Here is a 17,435-nt window from a genome sequence, read left to right as displayed (position 1 = left end):
TGCTTGGTTTAGAAAAATAATGTGTTCATTTTTGCGGACTTTTAAAAACTTTTTTTTGGGACAGAAGATAATATTTTACATTGAGCCTAAATCATCAGACGAGGCAATGACAAGGCTAAATACTTGCTCTCCTTTTGGAAATGTAGTCTCAACATGACTCAGGATTTAGCCCATGGTAATGACTGTCAGTATTAATAACAGCTTCTCTTGAGAAACCTTCCTTTGTTTACTATTTCAGCAAATTCACCTGATGATTTTTTGTCTTTGAATAATATATGCATGAGACAACAGGGTACGTCTGGGTGCTTCTTGTGCTGCTTCATCCTTCGATAACTTGAAATTCCTGCCTGTTTATTAGTAAGAACTAAATGTAAATTTGTTATGTGAATTACTTGGCATGATCATTTTGTCACGGGAGAAGGGCTCACAAGCTGCCCCTTGTCACAACTTTTCAGAGGGCATAGCTGAGAAGTTTGTTTTGCCAAGGGACTGTTGAGGCACAAAGTGATTAAATGACTGGTCTGGGGTCAAAGATCATCATAGATATTGGGAAAAATAAAAATCCAGCTATCTAAGCAAGCACCTTAACCGCTGGAGCATCCTACATCTGCAGACATTGCTCAAGAAGGCAGAAATAACTGGACTGCATTTTCTGGGACTGTATATGCAATAATTAGATGGGCTCTTTTCTCTTGCTTTTAAAAGAGCAGGCCATATTAACTTTTCAGCCTTAGTGTTTAAACAGTTTTCATGGTTAATACAGTTCAATTAGTCTTCTAGTTATCAAACCTTCGTTGCTTTAATGTCATTCAGAATGCTAGTTCATTCCTTCATGAATCAGGAAATCTGAACAGAAATTCCATTTGGAATTTTTTTTTCTACACACCATAGTAATACGATGAGCAATTTTGTGCCACATGTCAAATTTAATCACACTTAAATTTATCAGGAACAAAATTTCAGGTGGCTTCAGTACAGGCAGAACAGGATCCATCAAAATCAATTTAAAAAATGACCAAGGAGCCAATCCCCTCCATTTCTTCCCCTGTTTATCCCCCACCCCAAAACCAATGGGGATCAGCGCTTGGCTGGACTGATCCCACACTGGCGTCCATCCCTCTGCTCTTGGCTGAGGATCGAATCCAGCAGCACAGACACCAAGAAATATGTGACAAAGGGACATCAGACCTACACCTTACACACAGCACTGGCTCTCAGCTTCGGCTGTGGCAGAGCAGATCCTGTCTGTTAAAATCTATTTGGAGTAATTGGTTCTAGAATGTGATAATATCCAACAACTATTTCAAATTCATAGGTTCTCTTGTACATAACTAAGAGGTTAAGCTCTAAAACGACTATACTTTCACATGAGAAAACCATACATGGAGCATTTATTATGGAAAAACATTTTATCTCCAGCTTTGCTTGCTGAATGAATGACCTTGCTATTTTACATCTTGACAAAATACTCGGTTTAAGCATTTTAAGCACTGCTCACCTATTTTAGCACTTGCTAAAATTCAGAAGCTCACATCCACCTTTTTCATCATTCAACAGCGACGCTTTGGAGCTGAATCACCCCGAGTATACCGTCACTAATAAAATGCTGCAGGGTAGTATCTCAGAAGCATCTGCAGGTATAACAGTATAGTTAAATATTGTCCAAGTTCTTTATAAATATTTACTCATAAGAGTTTACCAGTATTTTCAGATTTAGTCTGTCCAACGAAATACGCTGATTGAAGTTCACCAGAATTTGATGACAGGAATTCTTAGGGTGTTTTGATTTCCTTAAAGACTGTACCAGTCTCCTTTGATCTGCTGGAGTGTTTTGTGAATGTGATGAGTCTGTGGAGAGCTTCTGCCAAACCTTCTCCTGTGATAGCACAACAGGGTTGGACGTACCAGTTTCTGTCACTGCAGTTTTTCTTCACCTTGAATTTCCTGGTTATTTCCTCAGCGTTCAAAGCTCCAGGCAAATCCTGCTTGTTTGCTAGCACGATGACTGGTACGTTCTTTATAAATTCGTTCTTTAAAATGAGTTCAAATTCTTTCTTTGATTCTTCCAGACGTCGCTTATCAGAGCTGTCCACAACATAGAGCAGTCCATCTGCGTCTTCCAGGAAGTCGCACCAAACCTGCCTCATTTTCTGCTGTCCTCCAACATCCCAAAACGTCAAGGTGAAATCTTTCCCCATTTCAATCATATCAACATTAAAGCCGATTGTTGGAATTGTTAGAAAAGCATCATTATACTTGAACTTGTACAACAGCGTGGATTTCCCCGCAGAATCGAGTCCCAACATCGGTATGTTAGCTTGCTTCACTTTGGGGTGTTTGGTGTTCTGGAGGCCCATTTGTGCCGTGGTGCTCTCTGGTAAGCCTCCCAACTGGAATTCACTGCCTTCCGTCACGCCAGTTTTTGCCAGAAAAATGTCGTTCTTCCCCCGTGAGATGTAGCACAAAGAGCCAGGAAGAAGAAGCAGCAGCTTCGTGCTATGAAAAGTAAGTAAAAGCTCTGTACAAACACATGCTGGCTTTTATCAACGTGATAATAGGCAAACAGTATTTATGAATGTTCAGCGCCAAGCCTGTGGGCGGAACAACGATGAGTAACGTACCAAGTGGTCACAAGCGCAAAGGTTACAGTCTTTGAACATGTTTGAACGTTGATCCACACTTACATGACCGTTTAAGAGCTCTTTACATTGTAAAATCGTGTGTGCCTGGTTACGGTCCCTAATGCTGTGATCCGGGAGCTGCCGTGTCCCCTGTTTCAGTGTGTGCCCAGAGAGAAAAGATCCCTTTATTACTGCATCTGCTTTGGAAAAGAAATGAAATAGAAATGCAGGGGAAATCTTATGGTTCGTCCCTACTTAACCAATCCACAAAATGATGAGGTACCTGAATTATCGGTGCATCTCATCTCCCAGCAACAAATTAATCTCGGGACGTTTCTAATGTGAGTCTACAGGGGAACAACCACTCAATAAAACAATGAGCGAACTCCACTGAAAAACGTGCTCTGCTCTGACTGCCTCGGCCTCCATCAGCTGCTCTTCCTCCTCACCCATGCATGAAGTTGTCTGCTTTGATTACGCCAAGTTGTAAACTCGGTGAGTAACTCTGCATGGTGGAGACTAAATGTAGGTCTTACGATGTGGCCATTACTGTGATTCAGCTACTTGAAATTAAAAATTAGCTTCATTATGCTCTATTCTGCTGTTACCCACTGATCTAGGATGAAAATTTCCTTCAGGAGAGGAACAAGAAGGGGGGAAATAACTGAGCCTCAATCAAAAGATCATTTGTAGGGCAGCATTATAAACAGTAGAATAAAAACAGAGGATGTAGAAAATTTAGTGTAATATTATTTAATTCATGTCAAATCTCCATGTTTTGGACAGTTAGTAGATCTACGTTGGGTTGGTCCAACGCTCACCGAATATTGCAATAATTATTTGCCCTTATACCCAGAAGCACTAATATTAGTTATTGCCACTTGTCTTTGCTTCAAAAAGCACGTAATCAGCAAAAAAAGACGTAAAGATCTTCTGGCTGAGTGAGCCGCTGACTGATAGGGTAATCATTTTGATAATTGCGACATTGGTTGCTCAGGTATTACACATGTTGCGTAAAATGAAGGTCAGTCTTGACAGACAAGTTATCATCTGGTTTCTCTTGAAGCTTAAAGGGTTAGACCAGAACTAATTGGGGGCAATGGAAGAGGGCAGTGACACACTCACCGTTGTGCGTTTTTTCATGTTTAATAACGTGTATAGATTACAAGTAGGATTTGCTTCAGGAGCAGCTCATGACGTGTTAAATGAGAGAAGAAAGCATTTGCATTTCTTTATAAACAATGTAGCGCCGCCATTTAACCATTGCTCACAGTTCTCTGCTCTAGACGTTTGCTCCGACTGTATTCGATATTCATGGGCTCAACTTTAAAGAAATGGTTACGCGATGTTTGACTTTTTATGAGCTAATTACATTTATTTCCAGGACAGAACAACTCCCTTCTGAGGACTCCATGGTTTTGCAGTTTTTAACTATCCACATCAAACATGAGTTTGGTTCAGAGCACGATTTTGTGATGCAGAGCCGCTTCCAGCAATGATTTCCCGCATTACTTTGGTGTTTATCTACCAGCACGAGATGGAAACAGAGCTGTCCGCATCTGCACAAGATACAGCAGGACACGGCCTTCCTCACACCGGTTCTACATCTCCATTTGCACTAAGAGGTGAATATTTAAAGAGCAAGAAGTCTTGCTTTCATGTGTCCAAAGGTGTGTTTGCTCTGCTGGGTGAGGCTATCTTGCTTGTGCAGGGTTTGCCTATACATTTGGTTTAAAAAACCCACAGCAATAAACCAGAACTCAGATGATTTTCCATCAACTAATCTGAACTCAAACTTTGCACAACAAACCTTTTCTAAACTGCATAGGTTTACATAAACTATGTAGATTCCCAAGTTGTCCGGGCAGGATATTCCACCATGCTGTGTGCTTTTGTATCGCAGAATGTCAGGGGTTGGAAGGGACCTGGAAAGCTCATCCAGTGCAATCCCCCCATGGAGCAGGAACACCCAGCTGAGGTTCCACAGGAAGGTGTCCAGGCGGGTTTGAATGTCTGCAGAGAAGGAGACTCCACAACCTCCCTGGGCAGCCTGGGCCAGGCTCTGCCACCCTCACTGGGAAGAAGTTTCTTCTCAAATTTAAGTGGAACCTTTTCTGTTCCAGTTTGAACCCATTACCCCTTGTCCTACCGTTGGTTGTCACCGAGAAGAGCCTGGCTCCATCCTCCTGACACTGCCCCTTTCCATATTGATCCCCATGAATGTGGTCACCCCTCAGTCTCCTCTTCTCCAGCTCCAGAGCCCCAGCTCCCTCAGCCTTTCCTCACACGGGAGATGCTCCACTCCCTGCAGCATCTTGGTGGCTGCGCTGGACTCTCTCCAGCAGTTCCCTGTCCTTCTGGAGCTGAGGGGCCACAACTGGACACAATATTCCAGGTCCCTTTCCCCTACACTGCTCTCTAATAGCTCATTCCCCAACTTATACTGGAACCTGGGGTTGTTCCTACCCAGATGCAAGACTCTACACTTGCCCTTGTTACATTTCAACTCTCCAGCCCGTCCAGGTCTCTGGGTGGCATCACAGCCTCTAGCGTGTCAGCCACTCCTCCCAGCTTGGTGTCATCAGCAAACTTGCTGATAGTGCGCTCTATTCCCTCATCCAAGTCATCGATGAATACTTAAGTGGAACCTCCCGTGTTTCAGTTTGTATCCAGTTTGTAACGTTACAAAATATAATTAATGTCATAATTTATGGAGGCTTGCGGGGTGAACCCTCAGCACGATCAAGCCTGGAACCTGCACCAAGAGAGCAAGTTGAATTTGCAAACGCCGGTGTGTTCTTCCCTGGAACCCATATACCGGGATGTGTAAAGAAATGAACTCGCTGGAGCCCTGCGGGGCCACAGCCGCTTCCCGCCCCAGGCGCTGCGGGCGGCCGGGCCCAGCGGGCGGAGGCGGCCGCTGCTCGGAAGGGCCGGGAGGCACCGCCCCGCCCCGCCCCGCCCCGCCCCGCCGCGCCCCGCCCCGCCGGGCTGACAGAGGGAGGCGGTGGCAGCGGAAGCCGCGGGGACAAGGGGGACAACAGCGACGGTACCGGCGAGGGGTCAGCGCGGCTGCTCATGGCGGGGGTGCGGGGGATGGAGCGGCCTGCCGGGGGTGCCTCGTGTGGACACAACTGTGTCTGCGCTTTTTCCCTTTTGAAATAGCAAACGGTTACACGGCTTTTATTTTCCTATATGTTTTCTGCAGTGCGCAGATTTCTTCTTAAGGAATTCGACCTTTTGGGCTGTGCCCTCTTAATTAATCTATACGTTGTGAAGGGTTTCCTGCAACAGAGAATTAAGATCGTTTAGGCAATTTGAAGAGAGAGAAAGTCACTGTTAAAGGCTGTATAAAATACCTTTAAAAGGATTGTTGTACTCGGCTATCACAGCTCATGATCTTGCAAAAATTCCTCTGGTTCTCGTTGGCAGTGACCCAGGCAAAGAACATGAGGAAACAGGAACAGCAATAGATTTCCAAGTTGTTTCTGCTGGTAGCTTAAAAATATTTTTTTCTATGATTTAACGTTATAGATATGGTAGTAATCTTTAAATTAGACTATTCATTAGCTATCGTAATTATTAGAATTTAATCATAATGAGAATTTGCCACCTTTTTCCTGTCAAGGAATTCCCAAGCTCTAGCAGAGTGAGAAATGGATCTGACGTTCTAGAGCATGCTCAGTACACTCTTTGTTACAGTTCATTTGAAGTCAATCAGTTTTATCTGTCAGCACAATCTCAGACTTTGCTGTGTGGTTCCAGCAAGCCGCCAGCTTGCAGGAAAATCACGGATTTCCCTGGAAGGAGCGATTCTTGCCTGGGTGCAACTGGAAGCCAAAAGCTGCTGGGAAATAAAGCCTGGAAGCCGTGGGGACCTGTCCTGGGCATCACTGGAGCTCTGCAGCTGCAGCATCTCCAAGCTAAAGTGCCCGCTCGACTATCAGACCTCACCCCTTCAGCCTCGTTTCTTTAAGCATTTGAAAGAGGAAGAAAAGACGGTTTTCCTGTAAGGGCTGTGGTGAGGGTTTCCCCTTTAATTTTCCCGTATTCTCTCTGTGTTTGAAGTTCTGTGCTTAGTGACGGTGGCATATTCGCAGATTTTTCATTATGTAGCAGATCAGGCACTGATCTCCAGTTCTGTTCTTCAAAATGGCTTTTCTGTCCATAAGGAATCAAGGTCCTTCTAATCAGATTATTCTTCCATTAGGTAGTCAAGAACTGATCAAACTTCAGCATGCTTTAAATTGATCATCGAACCCTGAGAAATGTTACTTATATAACATCAAATATATAAGCACTGATCTATAACTCAGGTTATTTTCTTCCAGTATGTATTTTTCATATTGTTCACTGAAAGCCAGGCTGGTATATACAGAGAAAAACGGAGCATTTTAATTCTTTCGCTCCCATAAAGCTGAGAAGTAAGTATGAGATTGCAAATCTGATTTTTTTGTGGTTATAGCCAAGTTCCCTAAATGTAATCTGAGCACACCCAATGAGTTTCCTCTGCACCTGCCAAATTTATCTTCTCTTTTAACTGTGTTTGATTCTCAACCCAAAATTTTGGAGGTTTTACGTGTCTGTAAGATGGGACGTTGGTCACGTTAGGAAGTGAATCCTGTTAGGACTGAATCGTGTTGCCATGGAGCATTTTTGGAGCCACGCAGCTTTGAAAGAGATCAGTTCTTCTATTTTAGTAGCTGTTTGTGTAAAAGTGCTTTAATGATTTTAAGTGGTGCGCTCTGTATCGCTGGTGAAGGGTGCTCCAAATGCTTCTCTTAATGCATCATTAATTTAAAGTCAGATTGTACACAGAAATACAAGGCAAGTGGGCTCTGGCAATTTAAATTCTCCTGATTTCTAGCATGTGATGTTGGGCTTTGGATTTATTTTTAAAAAATGTAAAACATTTACAAGCCTTGTAGTGGTCATTTAAAATATCAGTTCAATAGTAATTAATTGTGTTTTGAAATGAGACCTTCCATCATCCTTACCTGTATCTTTGTGGATACCTTACAGTGCGGGGTAAATACTGCAAACATTAGAAATCGTTGGGAGCTCCCACAGTGGCAGCTTAATTATTTTGTAGTTATTTTGGCTTAAAGGTACATTATGTTCACAGCCAATGTAGTTCTAAAGAAATACAGCAAAGGCAAGTGCTGCTGAATGGGGGTTGAGGGCTGAGATTCTCTTTTTAAATCTAGTTTTGGGATTGTGTATAGATTTGAATAGTCCTGGCACTGTGGTACCATCTGCAGCGTGGACTCCACGGAGTTAGGCTCAGACCAAGGTTTGTGTCCCAGGCCAAAAAGCGGCTCGGCCTCATCTGCATCACTTGTGCCCGCGGGTGCTTTCAGTTTGTGTGGCTTTGCTGATGGAGCTGAGTGAATGTGGCTTTTCTTACAAAACTTCTTGAAGATTCAAAGCTCATCTGCTGCAACGGATTCCCTGCTGCTCCCGTTCTGTCAGCTGTAAAGCTGCTGCGCCAAAGTCAGTTGCGATGCCCCTTTGTTAAATCACTTGATTTATTTTCTAATATGTGCCTATTAACCCATTCCCGTATCACGCTGCGTGTTGCGGGAGCCGTTTCTCTGGGCAGCGCAGGAGCCGAGTCTGTCACGACACGTTGGTGTTTGCGGCTGCGGCTCTGACACTGCTCGTCAGGATGTGGCTTTGCTTGTTCTCAGTCAAAACTGAGGCCACGGGGCTGCTCCACCCTTACATGAGGGACGAAATAGTTCTTTGTACTTTTCTTTCCACCTGTTTTCTTGGCTGATCTGCTCCAGCTTATAAAAACCACCAGTTTTTAGAACTTCCTTTCTTTAAATCAAAACTTCTGAACGTCAATTTGATGAACACTTTTGTAGCCATTAGATTTTGTGCACAATATTCCCTCCTCGAGACTGAACGGAGTCGGAGATGTGTGGAGATCTCTGGGGTCCCAGTGCTCAGCGGGGCTTGTGCAGGTGAAATTTCTGAGGTGAAACCTCTACGGTTTCAATCAGTGTCATCAGCTCAGTGTTGTGCTCATTCTGTGACGCACAGAGACACGTGGGGTACAGGATGTTGTAACGGCCGCGCCAGCGCGTCTTGGATCTTGGACAAGAGGAGAAAAATATAATATTTGAATAACAGCATTCTGAATGCTACTTTTTCATTTCTTTTTCAGCAAGAGACATGCTGCAGGACTTGTGGTAGAGATTTTGGAGGTCGCTGACGCACTTCTGCAAAGTTCTAGTCAGTGTCATGTATATGCGAGCACTAAAATGGATTCTTTTGTTTCTCCTTGTATTTTCTGTCGTAACAACTTGGTACATAAGTTTTTCCCCCAACGCTGGGATTGAGCAGACAAACCTGATGTATTTCTATGAATACGAGCCAGTTTACAAGCAACGCTACCTCTTCACGTTGCGGGAGCACCTGAAATGCGAAGACATCGATCCGTTCCTGGTCATCTTGGTGACTTCGCATCCCGAGGACGTGAAATCAAGACAGGCCATCAGGATAACGTGGGGATCTCGGGACTCGTGGTGGGGACATCGAGTTCTAACCCTGTTCTTACTGGGGCAGGAGACTCGAAGAGAAGACGACGCTGCTGTGTTGTCAGTGGAAGATGAAAACGTCCTCTACGGTGACATAATTCGCCAGAATTTTCTGGACACCTACAACAATCTCACCTTGAAAACGATCATGGGCTTCAGGTGGGTCACCGAGTTCTGCTCTAACGCCAGATTCCTCATGAAAACCGACAGCGACGTCTTCATCAACACCCCGAACCTGGTCAAATCTCTTCTGAAGCTGAATTCCTCAGAAAATGTTTTTCTTGGTTATCCTCTTGTACATAACTTCCCCTACAGAGGCTTTTCCAAAAAGACGTACATCTCTTATGATGAGTATCCGTTCAAGACGTATCCTCCCTATTGCAGCGGGATGAGTTATATCCTGGATGGAAAACTGGCTCTGAGGATTTATGAACTGATGAGTCATGTCAAACCCATTAAATTTGAGGATGTTTATGTTGGAATTTGCTTAAATATGCTTAAAGTGAACATCAGTATTCCAGAGGATAATAAATTCTTTCTTTATAAAATTGATTTTGATATCTGTAAGTATCGACATTTGATTGCGGTACATGGCCTTACACCAAGTGAAATCATCAGGTTTTGGCAGGATTTATCAGCAGACACTTCAGTTACTTGCCTTTGATTCTGTATTTATCTATAAGCTTCAACCTATTTGCTGTAAAAATGTTTAAAGTCCAGGGCAACGCAACCCAAACCCAGAGCTGCCCATGGGACCTGGACCGCAGGCGGCGGTGCTGCCGGGCAGAACCACAACGGCAGAATTGCCCTGGAAAGTTCCCATATTCCTAAATAAAAACACTGAGCATTCACAATGCGCTTTCTCATGTACCTGCCCTGACGTGAAATGTCACCGAGCAAGAATGTTTATGCCAAGAAAGCAGCCTTGAAGATAATTCCCTAATTCCTAACTGGATTTTTCTTATTGTTTTTGCAACTGAATCATCCTTTGCCACCTTTAGGTGTTTGTTCTCTGCCCAACAACTTCCTTTGTTCAAAATATCAACTTTGATCCTCCCGAGGATTTTACAGCATTGAATTTAAACACGACACACCTCTGGAATTGTTTGCAGTATTACAAACCTGGGGACCCTGTGGGGTCTGCAGAAGCCGATGGGATATGCTGCAAATGTGATGCACATTGCGTGTGTATCTAGGAATGTAGATGTAGAAAACAGAATTGCTTGGGTGTCTGATAATGTTCGCGGGGTGAGTTTGTGTGTGGTGGAGTTATCAGACATCTCGTACATCAGGATAATCGAAATGCACAAATATACATCTGTGAACGGGCCCTGAGAGTGCTGGAACCACACAGGGAAGATCACAACAGATGCATTTAAATTGTGACTTTATATCTGTTTTTACAATAGTTCTCTTCAAATTTTAAAACGAAAAAAGAAAGAAATGCTGAGATTTGTGTTTCTTAAAGAGGACAAACTTCATTATGTCTGTAAAGATGGGTATTTTAATCACTTTATTCATATCTGCAAGGCCGAGTTTTCAGTAGTTTACACTTCTAATAGACAACAATACAGAATTGGCAATGGCATTAACATGATTATTCTTGACACGTCCACTACACAGCGCAGATGCTACAGGTGCCTCCCGGAGCTGCCACCTCCTGCTCCAGCGGGGCCGGTGCCGTATTTACACGGGGCTGCTCTTCACCTCGTCTCTTAGAGACAAATTACACCAGGTGCAGAAACCTCCAGGACCAACTTTGAGGTTTCACCGTGTTTTTTACGTTGTGATTATGGTCAGTATTGAGTTTTGCTCTGTACAACAACTGCACCTGGTTTTGTGATGGAATTATGGGGTGTGTTATTTGGTTTTTAGATATAAAAATGCAGTTTGGGGAGAATTCTCTCTAAACAAGTATTTCAGATGTCAGCGGTCTAAGAATGTATGTTAAGAAGATCAAAGTTTTTAAAAAATAGATTTATTTCGTTAAACTAAATAGCTAACGGTACAGTATTGCATAACTGAGGGCAGAATGCTGCTGTGGTTCTAGAAACGGGTGAAACTCCGGCTGTTCCTGTGCTTTTGGGATCTGTGATTCGGTTGCTGTGCTGTTGTCAGCTCCTGAGCGCTCTGGGAGAGATGTTTAACCCGCTCTTTGATCATTTGTACACCTTAAAAAACCCACCACCTCCTCTTTTTATACGCCTGCCATGTTAAATGTTTAGAAATACATTATTTTCGCAAGAACACCGATAGTCCAGCATGGCTTGTATTGCTTCCTCAAATAAATGTACTGATGAAAGAACCTGGGCAGCTAAAGCAGCCGGTGCTCCTGGCGAGGGAATAAGAACCAGGTATTACAGCAAAAGGGCTGCAAGAGAAATGCACCCACCACCAAACAAGGTGTTTTTAGTATTTGTGCCCCAGAATGATAACACTGCTCATGGTTTTCAAGGCATTTGCATTCATATTTGAGTCTGACCTTATTATTGCTTAAAAAACTGTAAAAATTCATAACTGAGCTAATGTTTCTGCTTTAAGCAAATATCAGGGAAGTTTCTTGTGCGAGCAGCCGTGCAAAGACTGTGAACTCATGTAAGGAAGCATTAAAGTCAGCAGTTGGCCCAAATTTTATTGCGTCTGCCTACAATATTGTACTGAGGATGAAGCTTCAACCACAGGCTGAGATTTCCCGAAATCCAAAGGTTCTTGTGCAAGCAAGTGGTTCATAGACAAATTAAATCAGGACTCCAAGCGCTTGTGATTTGGATGTGAAAAGTGTGGGGCTTTTTACCTTGAAAAGCCTAATAATAATAATGATAATAATAATTATAATAATAATCTCTTGGTCAGCGATATCTGGAAACCACAGCTGGGGGGGGAGCAAAAGGGTTTTACAGGGTAGGATGTCAAGCCTGGGGTGCCTGGATGGTATTTCAGAAGGGTTAAAAGGTTTAAATGTTTTGTGCGTTGAACAAACAGGTTCACAATAAGCCATGAAATAGTACGTGCTGCAAACTCAGGGGCTTTATTTATTCCTTATGATCGGTTCAGTACTAACAGGACATAGACGGTTTGCAACATTTTCCTAAGGTTTATCTTCTATTCCCTCATCCAAATCATTGATGAATATATTGAATAATATCTGCCTCCCTCAAAGTACCAATGCGTCTCCACAGGCTCAAAGGAACATAGGGCTGGCCATATAAACGCAGAAAAAAGTGCTTTATTTCCTTATTGCTCAACTCAGTCAGAGTTCTTCTGTAACACTGAGCTGACCTACTCACAAAAGTGCATTTCAGCTCTCTAGTCCAGAATTGTTCTTGATTTGAGCCTCTTTACTGATGGCTTTAGACGGACTTCGGCTGCACGTTTGGCTTAACGGAGCATCTGGCCTATTGTGTAGAACAAGAGACAACTGATGCCTTGAACTTCGTTACCTAAGGGTATTTTTTTTTTTGTAAACCAGCTGCTTACCTAAGCTGTATATAGCCAGCACTATATAAATGATTTAAAATTCAAATACCTTTAAACTTAATTGTAGCTATCTTTATAGACATGAGTCCTCAGGTGCAGAAGGGTGCGTTATGAATACACGGACACTGCCGAGGGGCAGCAGCTCTGGGCTGTGCGGCTGCCGAACCCCAGCAGAACATTCCCAATGTTAACCTTGCTATTCCCTACAGCCGGACTGCGGGATGGAGGCCTCAACACCTACCTTAGGAAATGAAAGGCTGGTGAGGGGTTTTTTTAGTATAATCACTTACTAAATGTTTCTCTGTAAAATAAGTATCAGCTGCATTAGCAATATATTATGATTATTTAAAGCATGTATTCTGCGAGGCAACAAAACTCCCTTATTTTCAAGATCGAGTGTTTGTGTAGGAAACACTGTTGTTCAGGCTTTAGTATTAACTTCCGTATTCTAAAATGTTCACTATTTTAAGTTTACCACATGTCAATGGTCAAATACTGTAAACACATCAGCAGCAGTTTTGGTACTGACCTTGTGTTCCCATGTCAGCAGACAATACATGATGTCAAATGGGATTTACTTTATCAAAACACTCAATAAAACGGGCTCATTCATTTAAAATTGTGAACTGTGCCAGGGGGATTTTAAGTCACAGGTTTTTCACTATTGACTTTACCAATCCTTCTGGTTATGGTGCTTAGGCTAGCCACTAGACGGAGCTGTGATCCCGCCTAACCAGGCCAGGATCTAGAGCCGGGATCCCGTCACTGCCAGGAGCTGCCAGCGGTGAAGGTCAAAGCCCTTTTGTCAGAGGAGTGAACAAACAGCCTTGTCCGAACCCGCCGGCACGTAATCAGTGATAAACTACCTGCTAGTCCATGGGCAGAATGGAAAACCTTTAACGTGTGCTACAGGGGAGTTAAACTCTTAGTTTACACCACCACTGCGAACAGCCCAAGTTCTTTCAAGTACTTTCAAGGTGACTCATTACAAGGCATGTTTTTTCCTATTAGACCATATGAAAGATGCTCTTTGGCAGCAACTTCATATATCAGTTTCCTGCCATTATAAACCATCATTGCTGGATGAACTGTCACTGATGGAGCTACTCTGGCTTAAACAAAAAACTTCCACAAATACATAGGGCAGGAATTCGGAAGCCACTTCAACCAAAAGGCATCTCCCCTTTTTTTGGGGAGGAGGCCAGGCCGGGCAGCAGGACCAGGATGGAGTCGGGGCTGCCGCACCTTGTGCTCGAGCGCCCGGGGATGTTCCTGCTACAGGCTCCGGCAGCTCCTCCCAGATGTAGGATCCACATTCCAGCAGTGGAGGATCAGACCCCAGATCATTTAAGTTGTGTAAGCAATCCATACACTGCTTAATCTTGTCATCCAACAGCTCTATGCATCACGACGGAATTTGGCTCAGATCAGCATGACTGGGAAGCTACAGGTATCTAGAACTGGATTAAAAACTTCTTAGAGACATCTAGCAGGGGACAGGTCGGCACTGCGCACGTGGAAGACGGAGCCCGTCACCTCCAGCAGCCCACCTTTACACCTATAGTGACTGCAAAGAGTGTTTTAAAGTAATATTAATATAACCAAAAGACCTCACCAGAGCTTACGGATGCCTTGGGCCAGGAGGAAGCTGCTGCCGAGGTGGGGGTGTTGCCGAGAAAACTGAAGGTGCTAGAACAACAATTGTTGCAGGTGCAGACAGTGCAAGGTTGAAGAGGGGCTGGTGCGGTGACTGGATGGGCCTGTGAGTGACGGAGTAAATGAATCCTGGGATAAATATCCTGCCAAGCCTGCCAGACAGTTCCATATCGCTCTGCACGGTGTGTTTTCCTAAGTCCCGTGCCGGGTTAGTGCTGGTGACCCTGCTCTACAGGCGTCCTCTGCTTTAGGGCTCTGGAGGCTGCTGGGGCAAATCCTCCTGTTCCTGGGCAGCTGTTTTACAAACACCTGGACTCCGTCCTACAAAGCGAAGCCAGCAGGACAGAAACATCACCTGTGAAGCAGAAGGGAAAGGCAAACGCCGCACGTACCACTGACCTCTGCCTGCAGTTCCAATCCTGCCGCCGTGGCCTTCTGAGGACGTGATTAAGCGCTCCCATGGAAATACCACACAAGGTTTTCATTTCACAGCGCTCTGACCTCAACTACCTTTTCAAAATAAGGTAACCTGCAGTTATTAACATTTTCTGTTAGCTGCTCAATTTAACTTCAAAGTTACATTTAAAATTCACCGAATGCACTCTTCGAGAGATTTTAAAAGTCCACAACCTGCCATCCTCTGAAGGACCAGAGCAGGGAACGCCGGACACTTGGATCCCTCTGCTCATCACTCGGCTGCTCCTCAGAGTCAAGGGGCTCTGCCGGCGTCTGTGATGAGAGGAGGTGCCCAAGGATCCAAACACGGTTTGAACAGCACTGGTAACAGCAACACATCCAAATTAAGAGCCATGATTATCTCCAAACAAACTAAAGGAGGGGAGCTTGTTGGGGGAAAGATAACCTAGGAACAAAAGTGACTAAGATGGGGATTCCTGCTCGAGCAGAAATTTGTGCCCTTTTGGTTTTGTCTGGAGGGACACCCTGCCCGCTCAGCACAACCACAACACGTGCCGGTATTTTAGGGACCAGCCACTTGCCCAAAACCGTTGCAGGTGGGTGACGAGAGCCAAGGAATGGTTAAACTAAGGAATATTGTGTCTTTACCCAAGAAACAGACAAGGGCAGTTAACGCATTCTATCCCTGATTCACCTTGGGACCCGAATACTGACAACTCCATCACCTTGAAAACACGAGACTCGAGCGGATCGTCCAGGACCACGTTTTGGTGGAGGGAACCCCAAGGGTTGTTGTACGACACGATACAGGCCAGCGAGCCACCCGAAATCCCAACCTCCAACAACAGACTGTCGTCATTTAAACTTACAGTAGTCACAGATTCCAAAATTCAATTAAATACTGGAAGTTAGATCTAAACACTTTTTTATCTAGATTTAACAGAAGCATTTATGTCTGGCATTTACACATTATACCAAAAAATGGTTTTTAAGTGGTCTTCCCCTCATTAACACCACAAATCAATCTGCAGTAGCACAAGGAAGTCTCTCAATAGGCTTCACTTCCATCTAGGTGGCTCTAAGGAACGCGCTCTTTTGTTTTCCAGACAATCATTAATGAAATGAATTTTATCTTGCATCACTTTCTGTACAGGCCTGTGAAAAGTCCTTGCCAAAAACCTGACAAAGGGCTGAATCTCGGTGAATGTCACATTCCTCGAGCCCAGCAGACCGAGGTTTTGATACAGGATCAGGATATTTCGCTGGAGTTTAACATTAGTTGGTTTGAATACAACATGGCATAGAAGAGATGTTTAAATTCGAGTAATGCACAGACTGAATAAACATGTGGCTTCAGGTAATTCGGTAACTCTACCTCATCACATGCTTGGCGGGGATTTATTAATATTTAAGGGGCGGGAGGTTAAACAAAGCGAGAGCCAGTTCTGTGGTAGCAGGTTAAGAGTTGGCTCCTCTTCCTCCTTCGTATCAATAACAGGCCAATAATCACAAACCTTTTCCTGTACAACCTGAGCACTGCAGATTAAAAAAGGAAAGAGACGAGAGACGCGAGAGCATGGTTCCGGAGTCGCGCCCGCGAGCGCCGGCAGCAGCGTCCCCGTCACTCGTGCCTCTGCGCGAACCTTCGACCGCCAGAAATGAGAAGCAAGGAGTCAAACGAAAAGTCTACACGGGATTTGTAAAGAAAACTCTGAAATGGGAGGTTACAGTTGGTTTCTAAGGAGCAGCAAGGTCACGGGCGACGGGTACACGTGAACGAACTGAATCCTTATCATCACTCAGAAAGTATTTATTGTATTGCTCCTTTTGCTAAGCAGGGAACAAAGACCAGAGGGATCTGTTCCTTTTGTGTAGAATCTTAACGGCATTTACTAGAGCTTTCTACTACGTTTAAAATGTACGAGTTTGTTCTAAGTTCAGAGTGCGGCAGAGCCCCAGCGGCAATTACTGTTCCTCTGTTTTGCTGCTATTCCTGAACTTCACCACCATCACGGTGATATTATCAGGACATCCTCTGTAAAAGGACTGTAGGACTATGCTCTTGGCACCAAAGTGCGGCTCATCCAAGCGTTCCTTGATGAACCGCACGGCTTCCTCGTTGCTGAACGCGTCCCACAGCCCGTCCGACGCCAGGATCATGAACTCCGGCTGCAGTTTGTCCAGGTCAAAGGTAAGAATGTCGGGGTCGGGAATGACAACGTTCAGGTTCTTCAGAGGGTAATCCCCCAAGGAGCGGGACATGGCCAGGATCCCCTGCACGCGCCACGAGCCGTTAAAGCTGATAAAACCACCTGGGGAGAAACAGCAACGTTTAGAGCGGTTCTTTTGGAAGTTCAAGCGTTTCTCCGGCTTCCTGCCAGACCCACCCCCAAATCCCCGCTGTGGTGCATGTGTCTTACGGAGCTCAAACTGCAGGAGGTGCGGGATGAGCCGGGTTGGGAATGGCTCCGCATTCAATCGGAGCGGCTCAGTGCTCCCCGTCCTCCCAGCACCAACCACACACAGGAATTCCTGTGCTGCACAAATCCCTGTGCAGGAAGGGAACCTTCAGATAAAAATACTGAAAGCAAATATTTATACGCTCGTGTTAGTAAACACCTCCTTTTTCTGCGTAGTTCACATTTTGCCCGTTTCAGAAGGAAACCCTGAAAACACCCTGGGGGAGGACTCACGTCTCACCTCAAGGCATAAAAAGAAG

The 17,435-nt window shown here is 44.5% G+C and overlaps 3 protein-coding genes across 6 annotated transcripts in view; 1 reads left to right on the top strand and 2 right to left on the bottom strand.

The window, feature by feature from the left end:
- Nucleotides 1-1,772: 1,772 nt before the first annotated feature.
- Nucleotides 1,773-2,436, bottom strand: ARL14 (ARF like GTPase 14). Its single transcript, XM_065845037.2, has one exon. It carries the CDS (start codon nt 2,355-2,357, stop codon nt 1,773-1,775), a length of 585 nt encoding a protein of 194 aa, XP_065701109.1. The 5' UTR covers nt 2,358-2,436.
- On the top strand, nt 2,189-10,525 carry B3GALNT1 (beta-1,3-N-acetylgalactosaminyltransferase 1 (Globoside blood group)). 4 transcript variants are annotated; one of them, XM_071812740.1, is made up of 4 exons: nt 2,189-2,505; nt 2,975-3,116; nt 4,006-4,246; nt 8,794-10,525. In XM_071812740.1, exon 4 carries the CDS (start codon nt 8,871-8,873, stop codon nt 9,828-9,830), a length of 960 nt encoding a protein of 319 aa, XP_071668841.1. In that variant the 5' UTR covers nt 2,189-2,505; nt 2,975-3,116; nt 4,006-4,246; nt 8,794-8,870; the 3' UTR covers nt 9,831-10,525. The 4 variants fall into 4 exon arrangements, with proteins under 4 accessions (XP_071668841.1, XP_071668840.1, XP_065700434.1 ...); XM_071812739.1 differs by having other exon boundaries at nt 2,968-3,116; XM_065844362.2 differs by lacking the exons at nt 2,189-2,505; nt 2,975-3,116; nt 4,006-4,246 and adding an exon at nt 5,599-5,670.
- A 122-nt stretch (nt 10,526-10,647) lies between these two features.
- PPM1L (protein phosphatase, Mg2+/Mn2+ dependent 1L) overlaps nt 10,648-17,435 on the bottom strand; it is a 90,631-nt gene continuing 83,843 nt past the window's right edge. The window contains exon 4 of the mRNA XM_065844361.2: nt 10,648-17,028. Coding sequence (XP_065700433.1) covers nt 16,682-17,028 — 347 coding nt within the window. The 3' untranslated portion in view covers nt 10,648-16,681. The remainder of the gene's footprint in view (nt 17,029-17,435) is intronic.

The sequence above is a fragment of the Patagioenas fasciata genome, chromosome 9, assembly GCF_037038585.1.
Source record: "Patagioenas fasciata isolate bPatFas1 chromosome 9, bPatFas1.hap1, whole genome shotgun sequence".
Classification (NCBI taxonomy): Eukaryota; Metazoa; Chordata; class Aves; order Columbiformes; family Columbidae; genus Patagioenas; species Patagioenas fasciata.
This window is presented reverse-complemented; position numbering and strand designations above follow the sequence as displayed.